This window comes from Trachurus japonicus, chromosome 15 (assembly GCF_045865225.1).
Source record: "Trachurus japonicus isolate A0001 chromosome 15, Traja_1.0".
NCBI lineage: Eukaryota > Metazoa > Chordata > Actinopteri > Carangiformes > Carangidae > Trachurus > Trachurus japonicus.
Window position 1 is genome coordinate 28,047,057 of NC_140921.1, and position 27,757 is coordinate 28,074,813.

Below are 27,757 nucleotides of genomic sequence, written 5' to 3' on the forward strand. Positions count from 1 at the left end.
ATGTCCTTAAATTATTGAAACCGCCGCACTTGCTCATTCACCAACAATGCAGAGATGTCAGTTCTTGGGCGCTTTTGCAATACCCATATTCCGCCATCAGGAGGCGCTTCCATTTGCCCAATGCGTGTCGTTACTCTCTTTTCCAGTGCTCTAGTCACAACACGTCAGTGAGCCAATCAGCACACTGGCTCATTGTTGAGTGATCCAATAAAAATAGACCAGATTTCTGGTTAACACTCAGGCTAAGTTAATCCTGCAAGGTTTAATGGTGGGTCCATGTGGACAGGGTGGAGGTACAGTATGGTTGAGGATGGTGACTACTCTATTGTGACATCACAAAGTTACTACAGAACCTAGAGCTTCTCTATAATCAAAAATTAGTTGAGCATTTACTTTTATATAGTATGGACCTTTAACATTTATGTTATGTTGCTCAGGCAGACTTTACATCTTTAAATCAATCTTAATTGACTGAGAGTCAGTGTGGAGAAGTCAGGATTGGAGAAATGTGTCTGTTACAGTAAACAGTTTTAAAGCACTGAGCCGGCAAATCTCTCTAACAGAGTGGTGTGAGGCCATTTGAATGATGAACTCAGCAGACATCAATGTCTCATATAAATATTTAATAAACTCAATGATGCTCTTTAACTCCACAGTAAACTGAATAGCCATACGGCCACTCTCCCATTAAAGGCTGCAGCGACCCAAATATTTAGTTTCAATGGTATTTACAGAAGGAGGTCCCAGTTGTTGTCTGACTCTGACCCACAACTGGCCCTCACATGGGTCACTAAATATAAATCCCGCAGCACCTGTTGCCTCCTGGTGTTTTATTGAGGGCAAGAGCCTTTGCTTTTAGAGATGAACGGGACATTATTACTTTTACAGCTGGGGTAAAGCAAACTAAAACACTGTACTTCAGTATAGACTATGTGAGTGTTGATTGAGTGTTTCCATCAATGCTACTTTATAATTTAACTATAGAGGAAATATTATTATACTGTTGGACTGTTGTATTGTTAGTTTTACATTACTAAAGAATTTAGTTTACAGTTTGTATGAAGTTTTTTTTTTATATCGGTATAATGGCTGGTTTTATCCTGTTCACCTTCACTTGAAGACAGAATTAACAACAATTCTGTTTTTTATAAAGCCTACAACCTGATGGTAATCAGTGTAGGTCTGATGGTTCTGTGGTGGTGTAGATGCTTGTGGAGCCTCCGTCAGAAGCAGTCCTGGGGGGGAGGGGGGGTGATAGACCGTGGAGTCAATAACAAATGTCCCCGGAGACATCAGCCCAGTTTCTGTAATGCCTCTATAGACAGTGTGTGTGTGGTGTGGTCCTGCCTCAGCTGCCTCCTCCGCACTCACTGCTGGAGCGCACACTGGGCTGACGCGGACGCACGGCCGCTCTCCACACGCACCGTTGGAGCTGCAGCTGCAGAGGAGGCAGGAGAAGAGGAGGCAGGAGAAGAAGGACAAAGAGGGAGAAGATGTCACTGGCATTGAAGAGAGGAATAAGCGCCAAAGGCGAGAGCAGAAAATGCGCGGGGCGTCTCTGGAGGCTGATTCCGCACCTTCTGCTGTGTCTGTCTCTGGTCGGCTACGCGGCGCTGGGAGCGCTCATGTTCCAGTACGTGGAGGGAAGGAACGAGTCCACCACCCAGCCGGAGTACCAGGAGTTCTTGGGTCGGATCGTCAACACAGTCCAGAACCTCTCTGGTAAATGTTCACAAATATGTGTTGAAGTAAATCTGTCATGGTTTATTGATGTTGGCGTGAATGGACTTGTCATGGATTTTCTCTTGAGCCAACACTGGAGACCAGTTTGGACCTCAGCCTATTAGTCGTATAACAAGCCCATGTGTTAGATTAATTATGTTCATTTTGTCTTCTCAAATATATTAGTTATATTTTCTTGTGTTCAGACAATGAAAGGAGGAAATGAGGAAGACTGGAGTCACAGTCGAAACTGTCAAGCAGGTAACATCATTCTTGATTTCATTGTCTGAACACAAGAAAATATAACTAAGCCCATGTGTTACATTAATGGATCATTACCTTTAACCTTAGGTCATGCAGCAACTCTCCCTCTGTTTTTCCAGATAATGCGTCCTGTACGCACCAACACATACTGGAGCAGGTGAAGATTGAGATGAGGGACAAATTCAAGTCCATCTGGCTCCAGAGACCTGACAGGTGGGATTTCTTTGGCTCCATGTTCTTCTGCTGCACTGTGTTCACAACTATTGGTGAGTCAGAGGGATTATCATTCATCCAGTAACCCCCCCCCCCACCTTAAGTGAATGTGTCTTTATTGATTTCCTGCTCCTCCTGCTCCTTTTTTTTTATATTGCTCTATTGTGGTCTGTTACTTGTGGTTTGGTTTAAACTGTGTGCTCAGCTCCATGCACTGATGGTGCCAGTCAGTGAAAATGCTTGCTATGTATCACTGAGGGTTTGTGAGTGTGTAGCAGTCAGCCATATTCTTGTGAGGGGACCTGGGGCCAAATGTAGAAACCATGCGTACACATGAAATGTGTGTGTACGCCACTTTCCACGTACTTTTCCTCATGTATAAAAATCTACGGGCGGTGAGAATGTGCGTAGGCCTACTGGTACGCATGCTTCAGGCCATGCATAGTCTCCCGTCTTCACATCGTTTCAGATTATTGTGATGTTGCGAGTTGCAAGAACAGCTGTGTCGTGAATTCTAGTTGGTTGGTGGTTGGCTACGTGTCATTGTTCATGTAGCCTAGACATTGAGCTGTGTGTAAGTCATGTATCACTTTGATGTGAACTGTTTCAATTTTACTTGAAGAGGATGTGGGAGAGAGGGAGAGACGGCATAGCAACACAGGTGTGTGTCTGTGTGAGTGTAAGAGAAACACACATTTCAGGACCCTGACTTGTATCATCAGATAGATCAGATGTTGTAGAATAAAGGGTTGGCTATAGGCTGACAATATAATCATAGAAAGCTGAAAATCCCAGGACATGTCTGTTCTGATTATTGAGCAGTGTAAAGCACAAGCATGTCGGAGCCTCCTATTCTGAAAGTACAGCTATCAAGATACAGATGAGAATAGGGCAGAGGTGGCGGAAGAAGAAAGTGTGGCCTGGAAGAGGCTCATGGTGAAGCCGAGGAAGCAACCTAACCCTTTGAAAGGCTGGTCAAGGCCAAAAGATTTTAAATCATTAGTTTCATACACTCCAGCCATTCTTGTCATTACACATATATAGGAACATCAGTCAGTACTAAATGTGCTTTTTTATGTGAAGCAAATGTTGTCTGTTCCTTTTATTGACAATAAACAACTGACAATAAGATAATGTAAACAACACAGCCAGAGCTGCAATGAGTTTATAGTATGTGTGTGAATGATCAACAATCAAAATAGAGGGGCCCAAAATCAAATTTTGCTTAGGGCCCCATGGAGGCTTGAGCCGGCTCTGACTGCACCCAGCAATTCACCTTGGTTTTAAATAATATAATAAAAATAATATATATTTTCTTCAACCACGACTTCTATTTCACAATCAGTGAAATGGCGCTTCTTGTTCAACAGTTTCTTTCTTGCTTCCGCTATTTCTCCTTGTAACGCCGCATTATGTAATAATGACGCATTATGTAATAATGTAATAAATCTTCACGTCATTATGTAATAACGCCGCATTTTGTAATAATCTGCCGCATTTTGTAATAAAAATCTTGAACGCAATATGTAATAAACTTTGCCGCATTTTGTAATAAGTTGTTACATTTTACATCACTTATTACATATTGCGGGTGTTACACTTTTTTATGAAAAAACTGTAATAATTTGGTGCATTATGTAATAAACCACCAAAATGGATGTCTTAATTAGAAAAAACATTAACAATAATACACGCTGCTCCTCCTCCCCGCTGAGCAGAGCGGTCTCCTCCGACAGCGGGTCCCACGCGGATGGTAACCGCTCCGCGTCTCTCCCTCCCCCCTTGCCCACCGACAATAATACGCCCGGGTCATGTTCGTCTGTGGAGGGATGACATGGACCACGGTCCGACTGGAGCTCCAGGCCGGGTCCAGCTCTGCTCCAGCAGCGGCAGGGGCGGCTGGGATCACCGCCCCCGGAGCCGCAGCTGGGGCAAGCTGGGGGGGGGGGGACTAGTTATTAGTCAAACTCTACATTTTTACCGTTCACTATGCATTTATATTATTATTCATATGGGTTCCACCTGTCAATAAGACACACGTGGAAGAAGAGGTGCAGTTTATTATGTTTCACCAACGAGGAGCTGTCATTACGCACGACTTTTACGCACTGCTGCGCGCTCATTAGTGTCCGTAATTAAACCTTGACACTCATATCAAATCAAACTTACATTACAGACAGGTGGATTGGGTTCTCTGTCTCTCTCTCCCACTCCGAACAGACAGACGGACGCAATCAGAAAGGAAACAGAGGCTGCGCATTGATCCTTTTTTCCTTTCTGGGATCAAACGGATCATGTGCAAAACAAGCACTCCATATTAATAACATATATCGCTCATTATGCTTCCAGCCTGTCTAGCCTCTACCTGGTGTTTTTACTAAACTTAACCAACTCCTTTCTTCATTGCCTGAACCTAACCAAAGCGAAATTTACTTTTTTCCCTCCCTCTCTCTGCTGTCAGCAGCAGCGGCGGCTGCAGCAGGCTCGCGCCCGTGAAGTGAGCTCAAGCCGGCCAGGTTCAGCCGTGCTCGAGCGGGGAGTCAGTGGGATAGATAGATAGATAGATAGTTAGATTTGACCGTCCTACTGGTTTTAGAAATTAATTCATATTTATGATTCATGCATGCTGGTATGCTTAAAGTCAGTGTTATTCTGATGGTCCTAATGTCTTTTTTTTCTAATTAAGACATCCATTTTGGTGGTTTATTACATAATGCACAAAATTATTACATTTTTTTCATAAAAAAGTGTAACACCCGCAATATGTAATAAGTGATGTAAAATGTAACAACTTATTACAAAATGCGGCAAAGTTTATTACATATTGCGTTCAAGATTTTTATTACAAAATGCGGCAGATTATTACAAAATGCGGCGTTATTACATAATGACGTGAAGATTTATTACATTATTACATAATGCGTCATTATTACATAATGCGGCGTTACACTCCTCAAATTAAATCCCAGCCTTTTATACGCAAGACAGGCAACTGGGGGTGTGTTGGAATGGTGAATCGTGGGCATGGTCAAAGGACTCATGCACGTGCGCACAATTTCAGGATGATTGAGATGTATGAGAAAAAAACACGTAGGAAAATACGTACGTGGGGTTTTATACATCTGACGGGAAGACTGTGTAGCTATGCATGTTTCCTGTTTTGTGCGCACACAGATTTCTGCACCTTTATGTACACAAAGTTTCATATATTTGGCCCCTGGTGTTTCTCACTCTAATACTCTGGCCCAGCCGAGGGCCCCATAGTGGTCCCATATCATGAGATGCTTTTTAGGGTCACACTATTGTATTCCTAGGAATTCTTTCTTTCTTTCTTCTTCCGAGGAAGTCCTACTTCCCAAGGGCAAAAACTAACCAAACTTTACAGAAATGTCCAACCCCATGCCAGCAGGGCTGGACTGGGACAAAAATTCAGCCCGGGCATTTTCTGTCCAGACCAGCCCACTACATTATCACACAGCGTAGAAGTCCACAATTCTTGCGGCGTCTTCTCTAACGCATACTACAAAGGAGAGTCATATTCCTTGATAGCAGTTAACAAATAAAGCGTGTAGCTATGAACTCAAGGACTAAAATTGATCAATCAATACATCTTTATTCAGTGTCAAATCACAACAGAAATTATGTCATGACTAGAGGTGGGCGCTACCTCTACTAATTGGGACAGGGAGATAAGGACAAACAGGGACAATAATAACAAAATATCCTGACAAATAATCTAAATAGAAACATATTACAGACAGTAGCAGCATTAGAGATGGAACTTATTAAAAGGTGACTCAGTCATTATGAAACCATAGAGAATTGGGGAAAAAAAGTCTAAGAATTACAGGTCTAAATAGATATGCATTCTCATATGTGTATGTGCACAAGTATGTATTGCCCTACTTCCTCGTCCGCAGCCAGCCAGCTCCACTCTCACCAAATTTGTGACCTGCAAGAAACAGCAAACAGAACTTGTACTCAGTATTTGTGTACTGACAAGTACTGTATATGTAGCCAAGTAGCCTTTTTGTGACGTGGTGACACCTAAATTTATCTGTCATGAAGGATGACTTAAAAGTCTCAAAAGAGGCCTAAGGCCTAAGATATGCAGATGTTTGAATTTAAAATCATCATCTCTAATGCTTCAACAAGGATATACCAGTAATCATAATCAAACCTTTTTTTCTTTCTTTTTTAAAATCTGAGACAAAACAAGTTGCATAAACTCACACAGTCAAGATGAAGGTCTCAGATATGATGGATGACTCACAGCCCTTCAACTAATGGGCTAATATGTTGTCACATGTTAGAAAAATAACTGCTTCAATCCCTGTGGAGCTACGTTAGCATTAGCGGCAGCTGCATTCACCAGTATGCAGTTAGTTATCACATTCAATGTAAAAACGTTTTTTGCTTTGTTTTGGACATGTCTCAAAAGTGTAGCCAAGCCAGCCCCAGGCTAATGTTACTTGCCTCCACTTGCTCATCATAGTCGGGTCCTCCTCGCTCGTCTCCCGGCGTAGCAACACCTGTGGCTGCTGGGGGGTGGGAGGGCGGTGGTGATCCACAGCACAGACAAATGATCAAGAGGGAGGGGAGGGGCCAACGAGAGCTGAGAGATTTCATTGGACTAGCCCAATGTCCTTCAAGAAAATCAACCAATGGGCCACGTTTAGTGTCTCAGATACCGTTGCGGTCGATAAAAAACTATATCCTTTTTTTTTTCTTTAAAAAAAAAAAAAATTATGACAGTACTGGGCCTGCCCAAATATGTGCATCGGCCCACCGGGCATTGCCCGGTATGCCAGATGGCCAGTCCAGCCCTGCATGCCAGATTTACTCAACTCCAAGGACAATAAGCGTTTAAATTTAAAAACTTTAAAAACTCCTACCAAACCAACGGTAAATGCTGCAGTTTTGAAACTTTCACCAAACGGTAGCCCCGATACTGCTGAAACTTTTGTCCACTTAAACTCATTACAAATGATGAAGTCCATCACTCAGCTTTTTTCAAAAACTGTAAAACTTATTAAACCTATCTTCTCCCACAATTTTTGCTCAATTGTCACCAAACTTGCTACAGAGCATCTCCAGACTGTCCTCCACAAAACTTGTTTCTCGGATTTTTGATTTATCAAAGATTGAGCCTACAGTGCATGAAAACGTATGACTGTAAACACCATTGTAAACATATACTATAAAATTCTTGCAAAATACATTTTCAATCTTCCTGAAAAAAATTTACAATATTTTGGAGTTATGGTTGATGAAGTTTGGTAAATATCAGAAGTTTTTTTCTCAAAAACTGAAATTTTGAGAACATGTTGAATTCTGCTCTCATGGGAACAACTGCAGTCAATGTAGAGTGACATTTTTAAACATCAGATTTTCTCTTATGAAGCAAAACACTTAGAGTTAAAAACAAATCACCAACATTTCCATGCTGTCAAGAGGCAATTTATGTATTAACAGATTTTTGTTTAGGTAACAGAATTTCTGACATTTTGACCATTTTCAAAATCTGCCTTGACAACAGCTGCAAGGGCATTTGATTGATTGATTTATTCGTCCATTCCACAAAACATTAACATACACAAACAAGTCAACATTTCATAATCAATATGGGCGAAAGGGCAAAGGCAGAAGCAAAGCTTATTAATGCCTACCCTATTTACAGGAAGAAAAATTACAATAATAAAACAAAACTAAATTGTTTGACTCCAAGAGTCGATAAATGAAGCTACACAGCAGGGGCCCTATTTTGCTGGCGCAACTCAGGGGGGCGCAGCGAAGCGAGCCCTGACGCAGCTGGCGCACAGCATTATTTTTTAAATTAATTCTTCGCAAAAAAAAAAGGGAAAAAAAAGAAGCCCTTAGTTGTGCAGTATGCAGTATGCGAACAAAAGCAAAATCTGCAGTATGCGAAAAGTTCCCGGATGTCGTACTGATTCGGAAAATATCTCCAGTATGCATCTGACCAGTCTACATCGCGTACTGTATCCCACAATGCAATGCTCCCCTGACGTCCTAACGTAACCAGAGCGTAACCAAAGACGGTAGTGTAGCCGTGTACCGTAACTATAGTTTAATAAAATAAAACTTAATGCAGACTGATCGGTTCATTGTAAAATATTTATTTATTTTTTGTAAATGTGGTGATTTCTGTACGTAACGTTAGGCTCCAGAGCCCCGAGCCAGCGCTGCTTACACACAGGAAGCTTCACTTTACATTCAAACAAACTAATGCTACTGCCACAATTGAGATTTCATCAATGAGAAAGGGGGGGGGGGGGGTGGGGGGGGGAGGGGGGGGTTGGTGGGGGGGGGGGGGGGTCCAACATTTATCTCCTGAAAATAAATTTTAACCAGCCGTGGTAAACCTTTTAAAAACCTGCGGGTAAGTTTAATTAGCGACCGTTTTCTCCTCCGGAATGACGTCGTAGTGCTGGCCTTCCGAGCATCTCTGCAGACCCGGCTGCTGCCTCTGTGATGTCCCGGTCGCTGCGAGCTTCACTTCTCCGAAAAACATCGGAGCAAACTTTTCTAAACAGCCGTCATTTGGATAAACTGGCCGTATATTGGAGTCTTAACAGTTTTACTTTTTCTCGCATGAAAAAAATATTAAAAAACTTAATAAAGTTTACATAAAAACAGCGCTAGAGCGAGAAAATAAACAGCTTTTAGCCTGTTTTAACAGGCAACTGCTACCGGTTGCCGTGAAATGCATTCTGGGAAACTCGTATACTGCATACTGCGGTGATAACGGCGTCGGTCTGCTGAAGTAGTATACTGAATCCTCTTGTTGTCTCACGTGTTTTTTATTCAGAACAGGAAAACGGGCGGGGAGCGGGGGGGGGGGGGGGGGGGGGGGGGTTACAAACGCCGTCAGTAGGGGGCAGTATAACATCTCAACACTGTGTCAAATTACTTTTTTTACAACACTCCCACTTAATTTTACACTAGCATTTAAGCACTTAAGCAATTTCCCCATAACTAAGATCATTGCTCACAATAATGTCATAAATAATAAATCATTTCAAACTTATATAATTTTTCTTTCTTATTACTTTTGTCTCTTATTCTCTGTTACCTTGTGTACTGTTTTCACAACATATAACATATTGAACAATGACAGTACAGTAAGCATATTACACAGATTTAAACAGGGTTAAGCCCGATCTCTTTTCTAAGGTACTCAAACCTTTGTCTTGTAAGTGGCTTGGTCAAGATATCTGCCTTCATATCAACTGTTTGGACAATACTGTACTGTACTTTGTATTGCCCATTCTGCACACATTCACGAATGTTAATGTGTAGCGAATGTCTATGTGTTTTAGTTCTTGAATGAATGACTGGATTCTTTGCGATTGCAAATGGCTTCCTTGATTGTCCTCCAGGATCATTGTAGGCGAATCATTCATTACCAAGTTCAGTCAGTAATCGCTTCAGCCAGGTACCTTCTTGAGCTCCTTGGCTGAGTGCAATATACTCGGCTTCTGCTGTTGACAGTGCGACTGTTTGCTTGTTTCTTGCTGAACCAACTCACTGCTCCTCCACTCAGGAAAAACATATTTCCAGTTGTTGAGCGACAAAACGGTCATACCTGATCACCAGCCCAATCAGCATCTGAGAAACCAATCAAAGTTCCTGACTCTGACTGCTCATACTTGAGGCAAGGATTCACTGTTCCCTTCAAGTATCGAAGAATTCTTTTCACAGCCGTCAGATGTGCAGTGTTTGGATTTGCATTGAACTTTGACACAACACTCACTGCTTGTGCTATGTCTGGTCGTGTGGCCCATTGCTGCATACAACAAACTACCTACCATGGACTGATAAGTACTTGGGTTCACAGGTTTACTGACACCATCATCTTTTCTTAACTTTACATTTGCATCTGGCAGGGGGATTGCAATGGGATTAGCATTGTTCATTCCATAACTTCTGGAGAATGGTTTTCAATGTAATGCTTCTGATGCAAAAAGACACACTTCTTTGCTCTGTCTTGAACAACAGATATGCCCAGGATATAAAGACAGTTTTCCCCCATGTCCTTCAATCTTGTAGCGTCTTTTGAGAGCTTGTTTCAGCTCATCCCATGCTTTCTGTTGATTCTGTAATCAAAATCAGATCATCAACATACACAGCTAGAATCTCTAGCTCCTGTCGAGCTCTCACAAACACACATGGGTCTGAAATGTGCTCTGTTTAAAGTCAATGTCTTTCATGAACTCTGTGAAAGCCTTGCTCCAACAGCGAGGAGACTGTTTCAGTCCCATATATTGACTTCTTCAGTTTGCACACAAGATGTTCCTGTCCTGGTTTGATGTATCCCTCTGGTTGCTCCATGTAGATTTTCTTCCTCTCTAATGTCCTTTTTAGGAATGCAGTTACTAAACGTCCATCTGGTGTACATGTAGATTATTCTGGACAGCAAAAGACAGCAATGTACTAATCGAGCTGAATCGTACCACAGGTGAAAATGTTTCATCATAGTCACACCATACATCTGTGAGTAGCCTTTAGCAACGAGTCTACACTTGTGTCTCTCCACTCGTACGTCACTGTGATGCTTGACTTTGAACACCCCACCTCGATCCTATTGCTTTGCGATCCTTTGGTAAATCCACTAAGTCCCCACGTTTCATTTTCTAGCAGTGACTCATCTTCCAGGTTCAGCCGCTTCCTGCCATTTCCTTTGCATTGGGACTCCATCAATGCGCCTCTTTCAGTGTGCTTGGCTCTGTAACACAACACACATTAGCAATATGATCAACAGTTACTTAGTCAGCAAAACTCATCCATATCATATCTCTTTGGAGGCTTCCTGATTCTGCTGCTTTCTCTAGCCTATTCACTGACAGTGGTCTCGTCAGATGGTGTTTTCCCGTTCATCAGTATTGATGGATATTTTCCTTCTCTGAACTGAATACTATCCACTTCTTGTTTCCAACCGAAGTCAGATTCATTGAAGACGAGACGTCTCCACGAATGAGAATCCTCCTTTTTTCTTCATCTAAGAGACGGTAGCCTTTTGCATTGCTTGCATATCCCATGAACGATAGTTTCACACAGCTTTCTTGTCCAGTTTCTTCTTTCTGTGTCTGGAACATGTGCATAAGCAACACAACCAAATACTCTCATGTGACTCATGTCCGGCTTTTTGCCACTACCATCTCTGGTATGGTGTCATTTTTTCTTCAGAACAGATGTGGCAACCTGTTCTGTATATATGCTGCAAGTTGCTACAGCCTCTGCCCAGTAACATTTTTGGCAACTTAGCATGAGACAGCAATGCTTCTGGCTGCTTCAATCAGTGTTCTGTTTTTTCTTTCAGCAACACCATTTTTTGCTGAGGTGTATGAGGGTACAGTCTTCTCATGATGGATACCTTGAGCTTTCAAGTATCTTGAAATTCACTGGGATGTGTATCTCCACCATTGTCTGTTCTCAGCCTTGTGACTTTCTGTCCACACTCATTTGAGAATGTTTTTCAAACTCCTTGAATTTGCTAAGAACCTCACTTTTTTGTTTCAGGTAAGTAGACTTTGCAACATCTGGAATAGTCCCATCAATAAAAGTCACAAAGTACTTTGCTCCACCTATTGACTCAGTCTGCATGGACCCACAGACATCACTATGAATCAACTGCAACTTACGTTTGGAGCGAATCTCTCCCACTAGCTTGTGTGGTTTTCTTGACAGCTTGCCCTCCACACAGGCTTCACAGAAGTAGCTTCTTTCTCTGCAGTAAAATCCACTCCATTTACCAGATTTTTGAGTTCCTTTAATTTGCTGTGTGACCCAGGCGCTGATGCCACAGCGGCTGTTACTGATGCACTTGATGCACCATGACACACAGGCAAACTTCCCTCGACGTCCAGCTGATATAGTCCCATCAGATCTTTGTGTTCCCATCCCATGGAGAGTTCCATCTTTCCCACGGATGTATCAAGCGAGACTTCTTGAACTGCAACTGTATTTCCTTTTCTTGTAGCAGCTCCCACTGAGAAAAGATTTCCGATAACTTGGGAACATACAGCACATCATACATTGTGACATTTTTACTTACATCACTGACTTTGAATGTCATTCTGAGTTTGATGTTACCAAGTCCGAGTGCAGTCCACCCACTACTAATCACTCTACCATCACCAAGGGGTTTTTACAGACTGTGGTTCTGAAAACTGTTTGGTAGTCTTGAAGACATTCTTATAGCAAGTCATGTCTTTGATGCTCCAGAGTCAATCAACCACTGAGCCCTGTTGTGACATCTCATCCTGAATTAGTCTCTTTCACTACAAAAGCACTCTCAGATGACTCTTCAGTATCCTCACACATCATGCTTTTGGCCTTGTGGAATTGATTTTTCTTTTTTCCTCTTGGACAGTCACGCTTTATATGACCTTCTTTTCCACATTTATAACATCTCCATGAGCTTGATCTCTCAGGTCCGACTGCCTTAGAATTAGGCTGCATATCTCCACGAACTTGCGTTGACATGGCTGATGCACCACCCGATGCAGCTCCATTATCATCTGCTTGCACTTTCTTTTGTTCTTCATTTATTAATGCTTGCTGAACAAACTGCAGTGTCAAATTGTCCATCTTTGTTTCTAATGCAGTGACAATTGTAGCATAGCTTGATGGCAAACTACCCAGGAGAGTTACAATCTGGTCTTCCTCTTCAATTATAGCACCAATAGAGCTCCGGACCCCACGTGACCTCCAGCGTTCGAGCGGCCATTTTGGCAGGAAACTGACCAGTGCGGAAGCATTGACTGTAAGCGCCGAAGCCGTCTGAGTTCACATGATCTCTCTTTAATTCCAACACATTGGACTTAATATAAAAAAAACTAAATGGATTAAATATTACCGACCCTTATAATGCCCCCGGGGTGCTTTTCAAAAATATTTTTGCCTAACAGGACGTCCTAGACCTGCAGTAGGCTATCTGGACACAGCTACCTGATCAACTACTCTACAAGCATACACAAGCCAGCTTTATGCTCTTTGTGCTCCACAAAATGACACAAGCAGGAAAGACGGTGACAAAAAGAAAAGAAAGAGGCAAACACATAAAAGATGTGAGTCTCCTTCGCCTCCAGCCTTTCCAAGCTGACCCAAAGCCGGTCGCAGCGCACCGCCGCACGTGCAGCGCCGCCCGTCGGCTGATTTTACCCCCCGCACCGGGAGAGCTCCCGCGGCACCCCGATAGCACCCCGGACAGCTACGAGCTAACGTTAGCCATGCTACACTGCATTAACTGGGATGATACAACACTTACCCTTCTAGTGAGGATACAGCAGGTTTTTGCTGGTAGATTCCACAGCTGGACGTTCATCACAAAGCCAGACTGCGTCCATGTGTAACCCTCCAGGCTTGTGTATGCAAAAGCAGCAGCGCGATGCAAAGTTGATCAGGTAACTTAGCCTAGCTGTGTCCGCATACTGCAGGTCTGGGACGTCCGCCGGCGGCCGGAGATACTTTTGAAAAGCACCCCGGGGGCATTATAAGGGTCGGTAATATTTAATCTATTTAGTTTTTATATAGCCTATATTAAGTCCAATGTGTTGGAATTAAAGTGAGATCATGTGAACAGACGGCTTAAAACCTTCCATTTTACTGCCTAAATGTTATGCAGCTGTTCTCCCGGTCCACCGATCCACGTCTGCCCTCCTCCACCGCACTATCTACATGTACATCACATTGTTTACGTTACGTTGTGTGTTTTAAATTAATCTGTTTAACACACACACAGTGTGATCGCAGTACCGACAGAGTGAACAGCAGGTTCATTGTCAATGTGCAGAGGATGAAATGACAGCTGTTACTCCCCACAGTGACTCCCGACACTTAAACCTAAAACCCTGACATGTCAAGCTTTAGGGTGTGTTTTGAGGACTAATTTTATCCGTCTAGCCATCATAACACTATGACACCTGAAACGGTAAAACACTGCTGATCGATCGAAAAAATTACGCCCGGAGTGAATTTTTTCTGTCACTGAAAACGGCTGGTTCTTGAACGTAACTCGTCAAAGTAGACGTACCTCAATATGTTCAGCAGTTCTGTTAAGGATCATACTAACATGCTGACAAAGTTATACATGTAAAACTTGTATGGGCTCGGAGAAAATCGCTTTGTTATTCTCATTCCGCACCCGGCTCTCCCCTGTATCTACGCTACGAAAATCTGCTGATTCCTGCCAAAATGGCGTCGCTGTCAGTTTCGGGGCTGCGTGACGTCACCGTGACGTCAGCTCCCGGAGCTCTATTGCTCCAAGCTTGTCGGTCAGTTCCTTCATTCGTTTTAAATGTTCAGTTAAACTTTCTCCTTCCTTCATTTCACATCTTAAGTATTTTTTCTTTAGGAACAGTTTATTTGCAAGAGTGTCTCTCTCAAAATGTCCTCTGAGCGTATCCCACGCTTCTTTTGGAGTCTGACAGCTTGTTATCAGGTACAGCTGGGGTGTACTTACATTTAGCACCAAAACGGAGAATGCCTTTTCTTTCCGTCGTTGAAACTCAGCTTGTGTAGTAGCATTAGCTCCTGCTGCTAGCACATCCGTTTCCATTACCATGCCCCACAGTCCTTTTGCCTTCAGCAAGTGCTCCATCTGAAATTTCCATGTTGCCCAGTTCTCTGGTCCGCTCAGCTTGTCAATAAACAGCTTATCTTCCATTGTGAATCCCACAACACTGTTTATATCACGACATGTCAAAAAAAAAGGAAAAAAATAAGTATAGTTCTTTACCTGCGACGCTCTGGGCCCATAACCTCTTGTTGTCTCACGTGTTTTTTATTCAGAACAGGAAAACACTTACAAACGCCGTCAGTAGGGGGCAGTATAACATCTCAACACTGTGTCAAATTACTTTTTTTACAACAAATCCCACATTCAGTATGCAGTATACAGTACATATAATGCAGTATGTAGTAGGGGTGTCACGATTCTCCAAATCCTCGATTCGATTTGATTTTCGATTTTAGGGTCATGATTCGATTCGATTCTCGATTTTTTTTCTTTTTCTTACAGCACAGATGCCTATGCTATTTTCAGACTAGTCTAGTCTACGATCATTGGTTTTATTCATCAAATTTTGTACAGTAAATCTTATTTCAAAAGATGGGATACATAAGTGATGCAATTTCCATAATGTATCACATTAGGCACTAATGGTCACATTTAAATAATTTCTTTACAATATAAAGGTAACATGCCCCCAAAAATCATGATCCAGGGGCCAAAATTGCCCCCAAGGTTTTGAAACAAATATATTTATATCTGTACATTATCATAATTTTATTTTCATTAATTTACCGTCGTGTCTCATTATTCTCCTGATGTCGGCTTAATGTAATGTAAACGAGATTGCGCTGATACGGAAAGTCATGTGACAGACAGCGGGGCAGCGCTGCAGCTGCAGCTACAGCGCTGCGATGGACCTGATGATCAGGTCCTGATCAGACTGGCGGTGGCCCACAGTCAATCAGTCCCGGTCCTCCACCGTCACCAGATCCCCCGAAAGCCCCCGCAAATAATACATCGACAAAAAGTGGCAAGTTGCACCTTTTCGTCGGCTTATTATTTGCGAGTTTTTTATTTTTATTTTTAATCTTATAACGTCTCTGCAACATGCGGCTCTCAGTGCTGGTCGGTGTTGTGTTGTTAGAGCTGCGTCTCCCTCCTGTTTCCCAGGTAGGAGGGGGACAGTAGCCCACCAGGGCTGGGTGATAAAACGGTAGAAATTGTGAAATAACTTTTCTTCGATAGAAATATGAGACGTGGTCGGTAGGTTTCATTCATCCATGTTTTGGCAAATAGCCAATGATATTGAGAGTTCCGCTGCACTGAACCAATCATGTGGCTGGAATAGAGCCAGTCAACATGTGCATTTGTTTGGGTTGCTGCAGACGTGCACATCAGCTGACACCGCCGGTAAAATTAAAAAAAATCGTCGATCCTCTCTTTGACTTCGATGCTCGAGATCGTGACGTAATTTCGATCGATTTCGATAAAAAATCGAAATCGTGACACCCCTAGTATGTAGTAGGCAGTACGGTAGTATGCGGTTTCGAAAACAGCCACACAGTACTTAAACTATTAGAACTCAGTCGCGGGCCACATTGGAATGTCCGGCGGGCCACATATGGCCCGCGGGCCGCCTGTTGCCGACCCCTGGTCTACACTACAGTAGCCTAGGTCATTTCAATTTGCGCATCTGTGTTTTTTCCTTTTTTTTTTTTTATAACATTTATATGCGCATCCAGCGCGAGAGAAACAGCGGGTGCTGGTGCAAAAATTGAAATGAGACGGTTAACGAGAGGAAAAACACAGAATATAGCCTACAATATAGGCTATGTCCAAAAGACTTTGTCCCGTCGTCACGACGTGAGCGAGGGAGGATCTGATGGTGGCTCAGGTTTAGTGATGAGGAACTGTCACTGTCAGCAGCTGCTCCAAACAGACACGTTACAAACTTTATTTTGAAGGGACAGATTGTGTTGATTTTGTTAACAGTGACTTTGCACCCAAACATTAAGCACGCGCTTCAGTTCTATTTTTCACGCGAGCCGTGAGCGCCGTCTGTCAAGCTGGATAGACCAGCTCGTACCAGATAGGAAGTCGGGCACAGAAAAAGGCGAGAGAATCCGGTCAATTTTCAAAATAAAATGATTACTAATGAAGTTGTTGCCGTCCGTCTATTATACACACACACATCCATACATACAGAGCTAGGGACAGACCTGTGTGTGTGGAAAACCGAGTGCAGACGAGTGGTCGATGTTTTACCGGCGAGGAGAGAGCATGAAGCTGCTCCCTGTGCGACCAAGCGCCTGCAAGGATGCGCGCAGCGCCCGCTCCGGGCAGTTAATCGAAGTTACATTGTTGCGAGTTGACTCCGGCAGAAGCTCTGCGCCGTGCACACTGTTTCAGCTGCCTATTTTGTCATAGTTTATCAACGTCATTCTTGATTAGGATGATGTTAAGTTCATTTTGTGGTGGGGACAACATTGTTCTTGACAAAAAGTGGTGGGGACATGTCCCCAGCGTAAATGACGCCTATGGGTGGGCCCAGCCTAAAATGGGCCCAATAGTAGCGCCGCGGCTGGGTCTCACTTGACTACCAGCCAATGATGATGACCCCTGCAGCCATGTTCACTGTAGCCTTCCACCAAATCAGACAGCAGGCCAAGTTGGGACTTGATCTGGAGTTAACCAAGTGCTTACTGATGAATAGTGGTTGGGTAGGACTTTTCTAGCAGCAAAACCTGATGTGTGCGGCTGGACAAAACATTTCACAAGTGTTCACCAGCTGCACATAAATAGTACAGATATGAGTTAAATGCATACAACTCTGGGTTTTGGGGTCTGATACTGATTCCATATCTATCTGATATCAGTTCATGATGGTGAGTGGAATTCTACCATTTAACTGTACAGCATCAGTAAACCTAAAACTGATTATGAATCAATGAATGGGCAAGCAGCCATTCACACCCATGTTGATGTCTGCCTTCCAGATTTGTAAATAGGGATGTGTTTCTAAATTTAGAACATGTCTAGACTCCTTTAAGAGTTCAAACTTCACATGATGAACTCAGAAGTTCAGACTCCCAGAGCTAATCTCTCGGGCTAATTGCATTTGGAACAGCAGTATACTTCCTGATATCATCAGCTCCGTCCATCACAGATTCAACACACCTGTACCTGACTGTATTGTAATCAATGCGAACTCACGTCTCCTCAAACAGATAAAACATGAAGTGCAGCAAGATACATGGTCCATATACAGCCAATGTATTTTTTCATCTGCAATCTATATTAAAGGGATACTTCACCCAAAATCTAATCACCGTCATGTCAAGGAAGTTTGGAGAACTTTCGGAGTCATCAAACGCTTGTGGAATTGGACAACAAGGCTAAAAACAGAAATCAAATGTATTTTTTTCGAACAACTTTTTCATGTGGTGGCTTCAGGACACTTGGGTCAGTACGGACGAGCAGTATGGAGGTATTTGGATGTTCCGTAGTGGATGATTCAAAATTGAGCTCTATCCGCCGCCATTATATGAAAATCCGTTGCCAGCCGGACCCCCCCTGGAACTTCAAAAGCGTTTTGAAGACTCTGAGAGTTCTCCAAACCCTTCCTTGGCATGACAGTGTAGAAAATTGGTGAATTCATTATTTTGGGTGAAGTATCTCTTTAAAGATCCAACTCAAAACAAAATCTTACATGGACCACTACCTCTGTTCAATTTTATTTCTATATATTTATTTTTTATTGATATGTGTTGGTTTATTTAAGCTCTCAGAGACAGTATTGTTGTTGAACACTCCAGCAAATCATGTATTTTAAGCTTCATCATTCTAATGAACAGCAACAAATATTAGGTTTCATGTCATGTTCCAAATATTTACATTTCATTTGTCAAAACACTGCAGACACAGACACATTGGTGATTTGCAGAGAGCTAGGCTGCATTCTGGGATACTCAGCTGTCCCACGTCCACACAAAGCAAAAAAACGATAAACCGGCTGGAGGGAGAACACTGCCTATATATTTGATCTGTTCTTGGGTGGATGTGAAGATTGAATTGGAACAGAACTGAGACTGGTGACGTTAGACAAAAATTTAAATTCACAGAAAAACCCAGACTGGATGTACTTGGTCTGTTTTAGTCATTGTGTCCACAGTATAAGCAGCATCTCAGTCTCAGTCCTTCAACTGTGTGTGTATGCAGGATGTGTTCAGGCAGTATAGTATGTATGTCAGCTGTGTGCTTGTATGCATTTAGCATGATGAACAAAACATGAGCAGTGATTAACTGTAAAATTCGAAGATGCAGGACAACATTCGGTCAATCATCCCTTTCAGTGCTGGGTACACACCTATGGAATTCTTTACCACCAGATATCAAATCCCAAACAGAATTAAAGATGTTTAGTGCTAAAGCTAAACATTGGCTTAAGCAGCAGCAGAAATGTGAACATTAACTTCTCTCAAGTCACTGTCAATACAGCATTCTACTAATGTTTAATGTATTTAATTTGTGCAATTTCTTAATGTAAATTTTGTAGCTGTGTTTATTTATTCATGATAACTATTCACTGTATTATTCACTGTATTTGTATTATTGCACTTATTGTAACGGTATTCAGTATCTTTTATCCTTCTTTAGCCTGACCAGGGACAAAGACTGCAAATTAGCTGAAGCTAGACGTCTTGTATGCATCGCATTTTTCATTCTTTGTGGCAATGTTGTATGTATCGTCCCTGCAAAATAAACATTAAAATAAAATAAAATAAAATAAATAAAACAAGCAGTTTTGCTGTTTGAACCCATTCAGAGTTTGCAGCAGTGAAATCCATTCAAACTTTATATAAACCTTTGTCTGGGATGGTTCTACATATGGGCAGATTTGTCTGATAAATAATAGTGCATAGACCATTTTTGTGGAAATATAGTCTTTAGATTCTGCAGTATCTTGCATAGTGACACAGGATAAGATGGTGGCAGTTGATGACAGGTCAGTGGGAATCCCCCCCCCCCCACACACACACACACACTGTGCAGACACACACAGACTAACGAGCCTGGATCCTAAAAAAAAAAAGTTGACACTGCCTTTTGTTTCTGCTGTGTCTCATGATCAGATGGCAGCTGTTTGTGGATGGCTGGAATAGCAAAGGACTGACAGGCCTCCGACAGACAACTGACCGCTGTGCGTCAGTCTCTGTGGGGCCGAGCCCCATTCACAGTTTATTCGAAGAGGCATTTTGTTTGACATTGTCAGGATGTTCTCCTGTATTTAACTCATTGGAGCAATCCCAAAATAACCAACACCCACTGCCATTCAGCTGCAACTATAATCTGGACTCTAACATCCTGTTTACACCTGGTATTACCCAGATGTGTTATGTGTTATGATGTGTGAAAACCTGCTCCTGACTAATTAACAGTGGTGGTAAAACAGCTGTAGGCGTGAAAGATTGTATTTCACATAGTTTTGTTTCAAACAGTGCAAGTGTTGAAAAATGTGTTTTCTCTTTGATCTCCACTACGTGGAGCTTGGTTTTCCTTTAACATGAAGGAGCCTTGTGATACATTAGTCGGTCTGCTCCTTTCATATACATGATAAGTGGTTAAGAGAATCCAGCTAATGGCTAATGGCTCAGCAGCAACAGGAAGCGTTGGCCTCTGTCAGTGAAGAATGGTATTTACTTCACCACAAAAAGCTCATTAGAAGTTGTTAGAGGTTAGGGCCACTCTGCTCTGTGCTGTCTCCTTACTTTGAAAAAGTGAAATTGATAATCTAACTTTCATTGAAAAACGATTGGGTCAAATCAGTGTTTTACAATGTGTACAGGTACGTTCTTTAAGAAAAGGTAGCGTTTCTTATTGATAATAATGCCTGTACATTGTGACACTGACATACATTGCATGCATGATCCTCTTAATTATCTGTCTTTTTCATTAAAGCAATTCTTACCTTTCTGGAACTTTTGCGCATTTCTTTGTCTAAAAATGCGTTAATAATCTGATGATTAAAATGTAAGAGAAACCCAACAGGGTTAAAAACTCATCATTTTTCCATTCTCATATAATTCTGAGAAAAGACTGACCAATAATATTATTCGGTCCGATTAATAAGATTTGACGAGCGACTGAACATTCTTTTTTTTTTTTTAAGTATATTTTTTGGCGTTTTTGCCTTTATTTGATAGCACACAGTAGAGATAGACAGGAAAGGGGGAAGCAGAGAGAGAGGGGGAATGCCACGCAGGAAAGGTCTGCCCGACATGGGATTTGAACCGGGGACGCCTGCGTTGAGGACTGTAGCCTCTACATGGGGTGGCCGCCTTAACCACTGCGCCACGCACCGCCCCGCGACCGAAAATTCTTAATATACACTTTGTGGACTCCTCTCCTCCTCTCCACCCCGACCAGGAAGAACGCTTAAAAAAAACTGACACCGTGTCATGCCCTGAGTTTGCCGCCACGCAGTGGCTCGGTTTTTTGTTTGGCTTCTTGTTTTGGACTCTTGGTTTCTTTCATTCCCCTGTTTAGTTAAGTTAGTTCCTGTACTATTTTGAAGTTCTGTTTCTGTCGTGATTTGTGTCTTGAGTTCCTGTTTTACTTTGAAGTCCTTGTCTTGTCTTCCTGTGTGCTCCCTGCCCTTGATTACCTCATGTGTCTCACCTGTGTTAATTGCACCACCTGTGTCTCGTTCCCTCATGTATTTAACCAGTGTCTCCCTTTGTCCTTGTCGGTTCACTGTCGTTTGTCCTCGTTCCATGGTGAGTTTCCTTTGTTCCTGTGTTCTGTGAGGTAAAATAAAGCCTGTGATTCATCGACGGTCTGCATTCTCCCCCCAACCTGACACACCAGAGCAGTAGCAGGACACAGAGAGCAGAGGAGACTAGAGTCACAACACACACTAGAAAGAAGTTTTTTTGGAAATAAACAGTTTTTTAAAAGACCAATAACTGCAGCCGGAGCTGGTCGCGGAGTTTCATGTCTGATATAGGCCTAGTGTATGTATCGTAAAATAATTAGAATGAAAAAGAGGAAGAGAAGAAGTCCAAACATCAACATATTATTTTATAACAAAGTAGATTTTATTTGTATGATCTTAAGGAGGCTGGCATCATTCTCTTTAACAGCCACACCTCAGTCAGAGACATGTGTATGTGCAGTTCAGTGGTCTTCAATCTTTGTCGTCAATTTGCTGCAGTCAGCATCCAGTGTATGTTGCTGCGATGAGTTGCTTTGTAACGAATTGCTGCATCACCACCGCGTTGTCGTCTAGTAGCAGGAATCCATGATGCGCCTCATGCTCATGAACCTCATGCCGCTCATGCCCATGGTGCTGAAGTTCCTGTACTCTCCGGGCCTCATGTACCACATCCTTCCTCTGAAGTGGGGCTGCTCGTACATCAGCCAGTTGCCATCCATCACGTTGCAGGACATGCAGTTGGACATTCTGTAGCGATCCATGACGTTGTCGCAATCCTCCATCATCTCATACATCTGGCCCATGAAGTTCTCTCTCTCGTAGATCCTCATCCTGTAGGAGCCTCTGTGCATGGGGATCATACGGCAGGACCTGATGCAGTCGCTCATGCCCATCATGCTCATGTAGTCAGAGTACTCGCCCCTCCTCATGAAGTACTGGTTTCCCATGAAGTTGGTGCGGTCGTAGACCATGAAGCAGCCCCTCTCCACCCTGCAGGAGTGGCAGCGGTTCAGGTAGGAGGACATGTCGGGGCAGTCGCTCATGCACTCATAGGAGCGGCCCTGGAAGTTCCTCTCCTCGTAGAAGGTGATCTTGCTCATCATGTTCATGCCAGACATGTTTGCCAGGTGTTGTTGCTGCTGCTGCTGCTGTTGATGGTACTGCTGCTGGAGCTGAACTGCTTGTCTACCTGCTGGAGACCTTCCTTTTTATACCTGAAAAGCAGAGGGCCCCTTTGTGAAAACAGCCTGACCCAGCAACATGCCATAGAAGCCCATTGAGGACTGAAGGTTTTCAACATTTACAGCCTTAAAAAAGAGAGGCTTTTGTCAATTAGCCAATATAATAGGAACACACAAAACAGCACATGGGACACCTGCTTTGTAAAATGGCTTGTGATTGGCTGAACACGGGAACACTACCGTCACAGTGTTGCTAGGTCAAATACAGAGCCAAGAGAAGGCGCAGAGGCCCAATGTCCTCTCATAACACTTTGAATTACAATATGCTGAAGGTTATTATGGATATTTGACCGAATGACGCCCAAATCAACTTACAAACTTTAATAGTGAGCAGCCCTGAGTGATACGTAAACACAGGTAGTCACATGTGTACGTTAACCGATGTTATGATCAGCTGGAGCACGGGGCAGTAAACCTCAGTCCGCTCTCTGGCGTGTTTATTGTCCACTCAGATAATACTTCATGGTGGCAGCGGTAATGAAACATTCATGAACGCCAGATATAAGCCTCCACATGCCCGACGTGAGCTAAGTATCCAGTGCTAACGGCTAGGCTAGGCTACTGTTACTCTGTGGGTCACAACGGTCTGGACAGGATCATCCCTCCCCAATTTGTATGGGGCCGCTGTGTCCGGGCCGGGGAACATAGGTGTTCCCCGCTTTTCCCCAAAAGGACCCGGGGAACATGCTATTTTTGTAACCATACCTAGAAGTTGAGTTGTGACTTGGCATATTTTTGCCTATTTGAGTGAGAAGTTGAGTTGTGACTGAGTGAGAAGTGGAATTGTCCCATTGGTTGGGTTTAGGCAATGAAGAAAGGGGTTGGTTAATTTTAGCAAAAAGATCAGGTAGAGGCTAGACAGGCCAGATAGAGAGAGTCCAGATAAGTAGAGAGAGTCCATCGACCGGCAACAGTTTTAAAAAAAGGTCCTATGTTCCCCGGTAACAGCGGGTCAAGTCAAGTCAGTCAAGTCAGCATTTATTTGTATAGCACGTTTAAAACGACAGCAGTCGACCAAAGTGCTGCACATAGGAGGGTAAACAGTTAAATAAAACAACAATACTTAGTTAGTGCAGCAGCAACAATAATAGGTTAGTAACATCAATAGCAGCTAATACAATAGATGTAAAACAAAGTACGACAAGGCAAACAGTGCAGGTAATCATGAAACAGATAAAAAAAAATAAAAGGAGAGAAAAACCCGCGGGGTAAACATAAAGTCAGGCTGAATGATATGCCAGGTGGAAAAGGTGGGTTTTTAGGGACGATTTAAAAGTCTCCAGGGACTGGGAGGACCGAATGTGGAGGGGGAGGCTATTCCAGAGCCTGGGGGCGGCGGCTGCGAAGGCTCTGTCACCACGAGACTTAAGTCTGGTTTTTGGCACCACCAGGAGTAGCTGGTCAGACGACCTTAGGGTTCTGGTTGGGGTGTGGCGCACAAATTGGCTGTCGAAGACTACACCAAGGTTCTTAACAGTGGATTGAATTTTAGGGTTCAAGGGACTCAGGAAATCTGCGGAGCTATCTGGGGATGTGTTGCCTCCAAACAAGATAACCTCTGTCTTGGACTCATTGAGATTTAAAAAATTTGAGCTCATCCAAGACTTGACGTCACTCAGACAGTCAAGTAGGGGTTGCAAAGCGTCCTTGCTTAAGGAGCTAAGTGGAGAATAAATCTGGACGTCATCAGCAAAACAGTGGAAGGGGATCGTTTGCTTCCTGAAAACGTCCCCTAATGGCAGCATATACAACAGAAAAAGAACAGGGCCCAAAATGGACCCTTGGGGGACACCACGGGTCAGTGGGGCTGAGGGAGAGGAAAAGTGACCTGATTTCACTGAAAAAGTCAGATTGGTCAGATAAGACTTGAACCAGCTAAGGGCGGAGCCTGTAATGCCCACGGACTGCTCAAGGCGATGTAAAAGGATTGTGTGGTCGACTGTGTCGAAGGTGGCTGACAGGTCTAAAAGTACCAGAATGACAGAGTTACCTGAATCTGCAGCTAAAATCAAATCATTTGGTCCTACTGGGTCCTGTTCCCCAGTAGGTTATGTATTGCGACCGGAGAACATCGGACCCTTTTTGCGAAAAACGGGGAACATGGGACCCTTTTTGGGAAAAACGGGGAACATGGGACCCTTTTTCAAAAAGAGGGTCCTATATTCCCGATCGGGGAACATAGGACCCGGGGAACATACTGTAGGTACGTTCCCGTCTGGACCCGGTTGAATTCCGGACCGTCGCGGCTCGACTCGGCCCGGTCGCGAGGTGTTGACCGCAGTCCAGATTTATTTTCGCCCTGAACCAGCGCATCAGGTGGCGCTGGTCCGGCCGCTAGCCCGGTTCGTTGAGAACTGTAATCTGTAACAATTGCTTCTCCTGCGTCTCCAGTAGCAACAGTTTGTTATAAAACTCATCATCACTGAGTCCGTTTATACGGTTTAAAACTTTGGTGTTGTGTTTGACTGTGTTGTTCCCGTTTCACTCGCTTTCCTGTTCTGTTAACCGTTGCAATGCCAATGCATGCAGCGGGGAGGGAGGGGGGCACGTGGAGTTGCGGCAGGAGGGAGAGGTGGGTGGGACTTTGGAGGAAGGTGGAGCGGTTGATTTTCAAATGTTTGTGCTGTGCTGTGTGAAATGCCAGAAAGGTAGAAATTACACGATTAACTGACAAAATATTGTGAACATTTCATTCTGGAAACAGCAAAGCAAACAAGATGTCATCCAACTGATGTCTGGATAAAAATGAGAGTGAACAAACTGGCAGGATGTGTGATTAAATAATGCAGTTTTGTGCAGAGGATGTCTGGTATTAATTCAAGTAATTACTGCAGACATGGAAGACATTTAAACAATGAGGTCTGGAGACAATATTTACATTAGCAAATCCAATAAAATCCCAGTAAATCCATCTCCGATGATGTTGTCTAAATTGAATGTTAAACTGTTGCTTTATTCTTTAATGTTGTAGCAGGCCATGTTGCCCTGGACTGTTATACAGCTAATAGGTTGTACAATTCAATTAAAGGAAATGTGCTTGGAAAATCTTTGTAACCTCTTGACACACAACACATGTAAAGTTTTTTTAGCAAGCTCACTCCTGTCACACATAATTAATTCACCCAGAAACCACCATTTAATGACCAATTCAATTTTACTTTGATTTGTAAAGCACCAAATCATAATACACATTATCTCAAGACACTGGCACAAAGCACAGGAAGAAACCTACACTAACTGTAACGCCTGAAGTAGCCTACCTTGTCTTTAACTGAGAGTTAGCTAACTCCTTCATCTGCAGGCAATGTAGCAATGCTTCATTGTTATGAGATGCTAATACATAACATTACATCACTACCTTGATGCAGTAGGTTGAGCAGGCGTCCCATATGTAGAGTCTACAGTCCTCACTGCAGTCGGCCCCGGTTTTAAATCACACACCATGACTGCATGTCATTCCCCCTTTCTCTGCCTCCCCATTTCCTGTCGGTCTCATACTATCCACTAAAGTCATAAAAGCCCCCCAAAAATTATATATACAGTGTATAAATAATAATAATGTAACATTAAAGCAGCTCATCAATCGGTTTCTGTGCCGGTGCTCCTGCTGCTTCTCTAAACTGGGAGTCCACATGTAATACTACATGAACACAGATGTCACTTCCATCCCATCACCACCTTGTCTTATTCTTGGGTTAAAAATGGTTTCTGGTTATTTTCTTTTTTCACAATTCTGGTTCATGAAATTCAAAGTAATAGTCAATTGATTTCATGTGAGTATGTTCTGCAGACTTTGATGTGACTGCTGATTGGTCTTTAAATCCTATAGTGACTAAAGTGTATCTTTTCTCCATTGCTGTTGCAGGGTATGGGGAGATCTATCCAGTTACACTGCCTGGTAAGGTGGTGTGTGTCTTCTACGCCATGGTGGGCATCCCTCTCATGCTTCTAGTCATCCTTGATGTGGGAGACTTCCTTGCCAGACTTATGACCAGAGCCTACGTCCGTATCCACACCCTCTGGAAAGTCCTCATGTCCTACGCCCGCTCACCGTGGAGGGCCCGTAAGAGGGCAGCGGAGCCCAACCACTGGGGCCTGGACGACGGTACCTTTGTGTTCAGTCATGAGGTTGTAATCCGTGAACCCCTCGACATCCGGCATGTGATCCACAGCCAGGCGGACGTACGACACAAGTCCATCCATCTCGAAAACAACAAGGAGATTTTCGAGAAGATTCTGGCCAGGGAGAATTTACTCAGAAAGGGCCCACTGCTCAGAAGCATCTCCTGCCCGCAGCTTGACCGGCTGCCACCACCATCCAAAGAACACACCTTATGGGACTTCACAGGGTTAGGGAATAAAATGGAAATGCTGGATGTTCCCTTTGTGTTGATCCTTTTCGTTGTGTTTGCCTACATTTTCTTTTTCGGTTTGATTCTGCCACGGTGGGAAACTGAATTCAAGGGGTTTGACCCCTTCTACTTCTGCTTCATCACGCTCACCACCATAGGTTTTGGCGACATTGTGCCCAATCACCCCAAATTCTTCATGCTGACCTCACTCTTCATCATTGGTGGCATGGCCATCATGTCCATGGCTTTTAAACTGAGCCAGACACGAATAGTAAGCTGCTACCGCCAGTTCATCAAGTTCATCAGCAGGGGAAATGTGGAGACTTTCAAAAGCGAGAGTGACTAAGTCACTAGACGTGTTTGGCCCATCTCTGAGAGGTGTATAAGTCACAGTCCTGGCTTTGAAACAGGCCCAGAACGGAGTCTGTAAGAACTTGTGCTGTCTTTGTGCTGGTTGTTCAGTTACAAGCATGAGCAAAATGAAAAATGTGCATGTGCTTATGCCCAGTACAGGGAGATATTCAAAATGTTTCCTATCAAGATGAACTTCAAATTTTGCATATAAGTACAGCATCTTTCCAAGTAATGACGACTGGTTGTTCTGCAGCAATTGTACTGCTTTAGGTACTACAGATGAGGGACACAGCAGCTTTGTGTTTGCTCTGGATTTCTTACTCCCTGCTCGGAAAAACCCCATAAAATTCTGCTTAAGTTC

At 43.2% G+C, this 27,757-nt stretch overlaps 1 protein-coding gene and 1 pseudogene across 2 annotated transcripts; one reads left to right on the forward strand and one right to left on the reverse strand.

Moving 5' to 3' along the window:
- The first annotated feature begins 1,455 nt into the window (after positions 1 to 1,455).
- On the forward strand, positions 1,456 to 27,757 carry kcnk18 (potassium channel, subfamily K, member 18). Its single transcript, XM_085800857.1, has 3 exons — positions 1,456 to 1,722; positions 2,106 to 2,252; positions 26,556 to 27,757. Exons 1-3 carry the CDS (start codon positions 1,494 to 1,496, stop codon positions 27,386 to 27,388), a joined length of 1,209 nt encoding a protein of 402 aa, XP_085656983.1. The 5' UTR covers positions 1,456 to 1,493; the 3' UTR covers positions 27,389 to 27,757.
- Positions 21,982 to 22,613, reverse strand: LOC146973877 (gamma-crystallin M2 pseudogene; annotated as a pseudogene). Its single transcript, XR_015037789.1, has one exon. The product of XR_015037789.1 is annotated as a gamma-crystallin M2 pseudogene (transcript).